This window comes from Mirounga leonina, unplaced genomic scaffold (genome assembly GCF_011800145.1).
Source record: "Mirounga leonina isolate KUSES-001 unplaced genomic scaffold, KU_Mleo_1.0 Mir_115, whole genome shotgun sequence".
Lineage (NCBI taxonomy): Eukaryota > Metazoa > Chordata > Mammalia > Carnivora > Phocidae > Mirounga > Mirounga leonina.
Window position 1 is genome coordinate 15,316,792 of NW_023270268.1, and position 8,022 is coordinate 15,324,813.

An 8,022-nucleotide genomic window follows, 5' to 3' on the forward strand; every position below is an offset into this window, starting at 1 on the left:
TGACATGTGAGCCAGACAATTGATGAAAATTGATTCTCCTTCTTGGGAACTTTCATGGTTTATTCAGAGACCACCAGGGGAATATGTGCTTCCTGTGACACAGGTGAAATGTTTTCTCTCTTTGGCCACTCCCGCCCCACTTCTTCCCTCCCTCCAATAGGAATTTTCCAGCAGTCCACTCCACACTGTCTGTCTCAGTCGTTCATTGCCCCTACAGGTGGCCCTCCTTTGGACAGGATTGAAAATGTCTTTCCCTTCCCCCTTCTCTTCTCTTCTCACATTCAATCCTTGGGAAAGAATGAGACTTTTTAGCCCAACAATCTCTAACATCTACCTTCAAAGACTTCAACTGATGGAAAGAGATTTGTCATAGACGGACTTGGGTGACCCTCTTAAAGACAATGATCCTGATGATGCTAATACTTATTGACCACTTACTAGTACCAGATACTTTTAAAAACATTTTTCATGAATGAACTCTTTGAATCTTCACAACAAACCTATGAAGTAGGAATTACCATCTCTAGGAAACTGAAGCACAGAAAAATTTAAAAACTTGCCGAGTCATCCAGCCAGTAAATGATGGTGCATGGAGAGTTCCTCTTTTCATTGCATTCTGGTCTCCTACTTAGGTTTCCTGACTGCCTTTGGCCACACATCCTGTGCCACTCTCCTGCGAGAACACCTCTCAAAACAGGATTCCTAGCACCATTTGCAAACCTTAAAAAGATATATCATGTATATTCCTGTGAAACCAAGTGGCACAGTGTCTGCCCCAACTCTTGCTTCACCCAGAGCTAAGCCAATTCACTCTTCAGATATTTGGCCAACATCCAGGAACAAAAACACAAGGCAACTCAAGTGGTCAAAGAAGTAGACCCAGATGGTCTTGCCTCATTCCCACTTTGACCTTTACCTGTTATACTTTCCTTTCTTAGCTTGTTCTCTGACATTTAAGGAAGCAACGAGGCTTGGTTCTTGCAGCTGGACCTTGGGTTGTTGTCTTGGTCAAAAGCATCTTGGTTAATAGATAAACCAAGTGCTATAAGACCTCAAGCCCACAACCTCTCAGGCAAACTAGGGAATGTGAAGCACGAAACACTGGAAAATAATCAACTCCTACTTTATTCACACCAGTGAGGATTTGGAGAATTCTACAATATAAATATGTGTGTTGTTTCTGCTGCTCCTGGTGCTGCTTGTGTGCTTGTTCGGTGCGGACCTGGTACGTTTTATGTGAAGCAGCAGCTGAGGAGACTCCGGCACTCACCATGGCCGACGAAAAGCCTAAGGAAGGAGTCAAGACTGAGACCAACTATCATATTAATTTGAAGGTGGCAGGGCAGGATGGTTCTGTGGTACAGTTTAAGATTAAGAAGCATACACCACTTAGTAAACTAATGAAAGCCTATTGTGAACGACAGGGTTTGTCAAGGAGGCAGATCAGATTCCGATTTGATGAGCAGCCAATCAATGAAACAGACACACCTGCACAGTTGGAAATGGAGGCTGAGGATACAATTGATGTGTTCCAGCAGCAGACAGGAGGTGTCTACTAAAAAGGGAACCTGCTACTTTACTCCAGAACTCTATTCCTCCAGACCAAGAAGACATTCTCAATTAAAAAGCCGCAATTTGGTTCCACCACATCCTGACTACTACAGTATAGTTTTCTCTATTCTTTCATTTTCCCCTTCCCCATTCCTTTATTGTACATAAAGTAACTGTGTATGTGCACAAACATATTGCATTTTTTAAACTAAATGGCCAATGGTATGTTTTGATCGACATCAAATGGAGATGGGATGGGGGAAATACTGCTTCTGTGAAAATATCCCCCTCTCCATTAGTGGCATGCTCAGTCAGCTCTTATCTTTATATTCCAGTAAGTTATTTTGCTCTCACTGTTTAACAAAAAAAGAACAACATAAAAATCCTTGCATACCTTGTTCGATTGGCGAATTTTAATGTTTTTCATTTATCATTGTAAAACCAAGGACAATTTTATAACTTTTTTGTATGGAGCTGTTACATGTAGGGCAATCTGTTTTTCAGTGGGGGTAAATTACTCTAAAAGAAATGAATCCTAGATAGTTTTTCCTTCAAGTCAAGCATCTTGTTTTTTAAATAAACTTGTTTTAAAAAATAAATAAATAAAAATAAATATGTGTGTTTTCAGCCATACTTTGTGCAACATTAGAGCATCTCATCTGCAAAACCTACTAAACTGGAGATCTTCAGCTATATAGTGAGAACAAATAAAGCTTATTATATTCTATGTAAAGAAAAAAACCACAACCCTCCAGCCTGCCCTTGTGTGTGTCACTGGCAGATGTGAGGACCAGTCAAATCATATGCAAATTCAACCAATCAGAATTTAGCAACTCCTGAATGCTGAAGATGTCTCTTGCAAGTAATTGGCTTGTCCCAGCTATCAATTTAAGAAACTATCTGTAGTAACAGTTAAGAAGGCTCATTTTAAGCAAAATAGATGCATTAAAATATGTATTACAAAAGATTAATGTTCAATAATCAAGTTGGTAGTAACTAACAATAAGGTTTTATCCATTTTAAATATCCAATTTAAATGAACAGTTGATTTTGAAAAAGAAATGCAAAAGGCAATGAACATGAAAAATTACTTAACTTCATTCCTTAATTTTTAAAATGCAAATCAAGGCAACATACCATTTCTTAACCTATCAGACTGAAATAACAACCTCTCTCAAAGTTAGGTATTCCTCTCCTGATTTTACATACATTTTGCAAAGATACTCACTTTTATTTATTTATTTATTTTAAGATTCATTTATTTGAGAGAGAGGGAGAGAGCATGAACATGCATGCAGGGGGAGGAGGGGGAAGAGGGGATGGGCAGAGGGAGAGGGAGAGAATCCTAAGCAGACTCTGCCCTAAGTGCAGAGCCCCACGTGGGGCTTGATCTCACCACCCCAAGATCAGGACCAGAGCTGAAACCAAGAGTTGAATGCTTAACGGACTGTGCCACCAAGGAGGCCCCATGGATATTCAATTTTAAGTGATGAAGTCAGAAATGCAGAGAATTTCAAATTCACAGATATTTCCATTGGATTGGCTGGAGAGGTGTGGAAGAGAATAGGCCAGAAGAACCTGAGGCAAATCTCAGGTTGTGGTCAAAGACACCAACATTTTTGTAGCCTTTGATTCCTATGGGTAAATTTGGTTCCCAAAGGATTAAATCCATTTACATCACCACAGTTGATACTTTCAGCAGTATTAGACTTTATTGTTTTAAAAATATTCCTTAGGCAAAAAGGGGGACTCTGGGTTTGCTTTTGTTGTTTTGAATTGTTTGAATTACTAGTAATTTACATCTTTGTTTTACAGATGCAGTCTTCTTTTATGAACAATTTTGTTCGTTATCACTTATCATATTATTCCCTTATTTGACATATGATATTTGCTATGAGTAGTCCTTACTCCACCCTTGTATTTCATTTTGGTTTGATGCTTTTTGGATTATACAAGTTTTTGATTTCTTTTTTTTTTTTTAAGATTTTATTTATTTGACAGAGAGAGAGACAGCAAGAGAGGGAACACAAGCAGGGGGAGTGGAAGAGGGAGAAGCAGACTCCCCGCCGAGCAGGGAGCCCGATGCGGGGCTCGATCCCAGGACCCTGGGACCAGGACCTGAGCTGAAGGCAGATGTTTAACGACTGAGCCACCCAGGTGCCCCACAAGTTTTCTATTTCTTATAGTCAAATTTGTCTCTTTTCCTCAGTAATTAAAACATCTTTTAAAAACATCTTTAAAGATGTTTTTAATAAAAACATCTTTTCTAAGATTAGAAAATTAAGTATACTCCAAAAATGTGATATTCGGGGTATTTCTTTTTTTTTTTTTTAATTTTAGTTATTTTTTTGAGATAGAGAGAGAGCACAAGCAGGGGGAGTTTCAGACAGGGAGAGGGAGAAGCAGACTCCCTGCTGAGCAGACAGCCCAATGTGGGGCTTGATCCCAGGACCCTGGGATCATTACCCGAGCCAAAGGCAGATGCTCAACCCACTGAGCCACCCAGGTGCCCCATGACGGTATTTATTTTTAAAACTTCTCACTCTAAAATCACCAAGAATTAATTTTGAAATGTTATTTAAGGTATAGATTTAAAAATGAAATTTCCTGGGACGTGTGGGTGGTTCAGTCATTAAGCGTCTGCCTTCAGGTCAGGTCATGATCCCAGGGTCCTGGGATCGAGTCCTGCATCAGGCTCCCTGCTCAGAAAGGAGCCTGCCTCTCCCTCTGCCTCTGCCTGATGCTTCCCTTGCTTGTGCTCTGTCTCTGTCAGATAAATAAAATCTTGATCTCACGGTCATGAGTTTGAGTCCCACATTGGGTATAGAGATTACTTAAATAAATAAAACTTAAAATTTAACAAACAAAAAAATGTTTAAAAAAAAAATAAGATGAAGTTTCCTGCCCCCTACAATTGCTGAGCTGGACTGCCAGTATAATTTAATGAGTAATTGTTCTCTATACTCATTTGTGGTGGCTGTCTCATTGTATATTCTTATATCCTAAAATTTCTGCAGATTTCATCAGAATTTTGCACAGAACCCAGTTCAAGTTTCATCTGTGGTCACCATCCCACTCCAAACCCAAATATATGCCATCCACCTAATCAACAAGCCCAGCAGTGTCTAATCCAAAGCATCTCTTGAAACTAGTGGTCTCCATGTTTATTGCAACACCTGGAGCTCAAGCCACCACCATCACTTGCTTGGACCAGTTCACAAACTCTGAATTCCCTTTCTGTATGACAGCCAGAGGGATACCTTAAAAATATAAATCCTGCTTATAATCTTCTTTGGGGACCACAAGCCCCTGGATGATTTGGCCCCTGACCACCTTTCTCATCTCCTCTCATGTCACTGTCGAGCCAGTCTCCAGAACTATCTCCTTTCAGGTTCAAGAATACCATAAACTGGTTGTCACACGGAGGCTGCTATATGTACTGTCCCCATGCTGAGAAAGCACTTCCTTCTGATTCAGGCGGCAGCCCATAATTTGGGGCTCCCTGACAGGAACTCCTGAGGGGGAGCGCTTCCTGAGCTCCCTGTCCAGAGCAGCTCTCCTCTCAGCTTTTCACACCAACCTGCTTTACTTTCTCCCTCACTCATATCAGGAGCTGCAATTGTCTTAACTACTTGTTTTCGATTTTGTCTTCTGTATCTTCTTTTATAATAAAAATTCCTTGAAAGGAAAGATCTTGTGTGTCTTCTTCATTCCCATAAACCCAGTACTTAAAATAGTGAATGTTACCCACTAAGTGTCCAGTAAATTTCTTGAACGGATGGATGGCTGCGTGGATAGCTGAGTGGCTGGATGAACAGACAATTAGGAAACCCCTGGCACTCTTCCTCAGCAGCTCCATTGTTAGATTAATGTCTTATGCAGTGACTTAATGTTTGTTATCACCCAAGTATTCATTTTACCCTTTCCTATTCCTTACGGCCCTACAATTGTGAGGCTGTGGTGTGCCATCTCCAGGTCCAGGAGTGGTCCCCATCTTTCCAGGCACAGAGACAGGTTCAGTGACGAGCAGGACAGGATACCTAATTCAGGTCTGAGACTAGAGGAGAAGCCAGGGCCTTCTGGGGAAGACTCTGCCTTTTTCTTCCATATTGTTAAGATATGAATTAGATTTGATGTAATCCCAATGAGAATCCCAGCGGGCTTTTTTTCATAGCAAAAGCAACAATAAAAGGAAGAAATTAACAAAGGTAAATGAAGATACGTTTGAATACATGGTTTTTCTTTTTCTAAAATAGTAATTTAAGTGTTTATCATTTTGTTTTTATAAACTCATGTAAAGCCGCAGCTTTATAGATATTTGTCAAGTTAATTCTAAAATGCATATGGAAATGTACAGGACCTGGAACAGCTGTAGTTTGGGCTGCATCTTATTAGTGTGGGCATGTGCTACTCATATGCTTTCATTGCTCTTTTAAATATACATTACTTCTATTCTTAATTCCTCCTTTAGTCCCAATATTGTTAGAAAAGAGTGACTGCTTAGCTTCCGTAAATTCCAAAGTGGTTACAGTTTTAAACATTCAAATTTATATTGCTGATCTATAATTTTTTCGGCAGTTGTCATTAATATGATCTTGCAATTTCAACCATTTTGGAGGCTAAAAGGAAATTTGAGGTTTCTCTTTTGAAAAATGTTTTTATAAAATTTCTTCAAATTCTTGAAATGTCCTGCCCCGTAGCTTTAAGAGTAAATATCAGCTTAAGCTTCAGTCATCTAATTGCTGCATTTTGCCCATCGTATATTGTGAACCTAAGAATGAAAACCAGGTCTTTACTCTGTGGTTCTCTATGCCCTGTGCCATCAAATCTTTTCAGAGAGAGAAGAAGTAGAGGGTCAATAGCTATTCTTAATGAAGAAATGGCTTCACACCCCAAGCTGTCACACTCTGTCACACAACATCTGAGAATTTTCAACAGAAAATTGGCCACTTTCCTCATGTTCTGAACGGGGAAATTTGAGGAGACTCGCACCCTTTTCATCAATCTGGGATACTTAACTATCCTCTTCTCCACATCCAGTTGCTGCAGTTCACTTGCTATTAATGTGTATACTTTGAACTCCTAAATATAGGAAGTTAATTGAAAGTATACTATGGTCCTCCCTCCACAAAGATAAGATACTGGCAACCATGTTGCTTCCTGTCTTCACAAGCACAACTAAAGAGATTGAGGTGGCACCCAGTCCTTTTCTTGGGAATCACAAGTGTAAGCACTGCAATCAGCAATAGTAAGACTAGATCTTCAAAGAAGTAGGCATGCAAAAATCAATAAGTAACAATCAACCTATAAGTAATCATTCTTTCATTTAATTCAGACATTCACTTTTTCTAGATAGCATCTTAAAAATAGAATTTTTTCTTTCATATTAAATTGTCTTTTTTCTGTTGTTGCCCTTGTTTGGTTCGTTTTGTGTTACCAGTAACCTTTGTAAGTTCACACAATAATAATAGTAATGATGTTAAAGAATTAATAGATTTAACAATCCTCAAAGACATATCTAACATTAATCCTGGCATCCTCAAGGCTAGTACAGAGCCTGGCACTTACTCAGTCCTTCATAAATTTGTGTTAAATGAGGGTACCTGGCACTGAAGAAATGCTGTAATCCTAGAAAAAGCATTATGTTGTCCAAGACAAATCACATACCTGGAGTCAGTAGTTAAGATCCCTTGACTTATTTGGTACTCTGCTGAAGTTTTTCTCTCCGTTCTGGAAGCTCATTTAATCCAACTGTAGTTGGATTAAACAGTTGCTAACAGTTGCTTTATAATCCCACTGAAGGAGGAAGACAGGGACAAAGGAGGGAGAAAAGAGAAAAAAAAAAAGGAAGGTACATAAACAAACTTTTTTTTTTTTAAGATTTTTCTTTCTTTATTTGACAGAGAGAGAGAGTGAGAGAGAGAGAGCACACAAGCAGGGGGAACAGCAGAGGGAGAGAGAGAGAAGCAGGCTCTCCACCGAGCAGGGAGCCCGACGCAGAACTCGATCCCAGGACCCCGGGATCATGACCTGAGCGAAGGCAGACACTCAACCGACTGAGCCACCCAGGCGCCCCAACAACAAACTTTCTCCCTTTCTCCACCTTATCTCTCTTACTGCTTTTTGCTCATAATGAGCCATCTAGGAAGTACATTTGGGTCCAGAAGAGATGGTCTATACCAGGTGTTCAATCAGATATCCTATAGTCCACATTCAGCCCACAGATATGCTTTCTTGGCTCTAGGCAACATTTTTCTGGATTTTAAGATATTTAAGTGTTTTTGAATATTATAAAATCCAGAAAATTTGCATAAATATTTAAATTCTGACTTTTCTTGAATGAAAATCAGTAGAACTGACAAAGGTGTTCTCCAATTCTCACCAGGTGGCAGTGGACCACGGCATCGTGATTGCCCCTTTGGATGGGGGGCGGGGGTAATGTGTCACAGACACCCCACCTCCAATTCTTCC

The 8,022-nt window shown here is 39.8% G+C and overlaps 1 protein-coding gene across 1 annotated transcript; it reads left to right on the plus strand.

The window, feature by feature from the left end:
* The first annotated feature begins 777 nt into the window (after positions 1-777).
* LOC117999752 (small ubiquitin-related modifier 2-like) lies at positions 778-1,762 on the plus strand. Its single transcript, XM_034989093.1, has one exon. The coding sequence runs from the start codon at positions 1,272-1,274 to the stop codon at positions 1,557-1,559; it is 288 nt and encodes a 95-aa protein (XP_034844984.1). The 5' UTR covers positions 778-1,271; the 3' UTR covers positions 1,560-1,762.
* Positions 1,763-8,022: the final 6,260 nt, after the last annotated feature.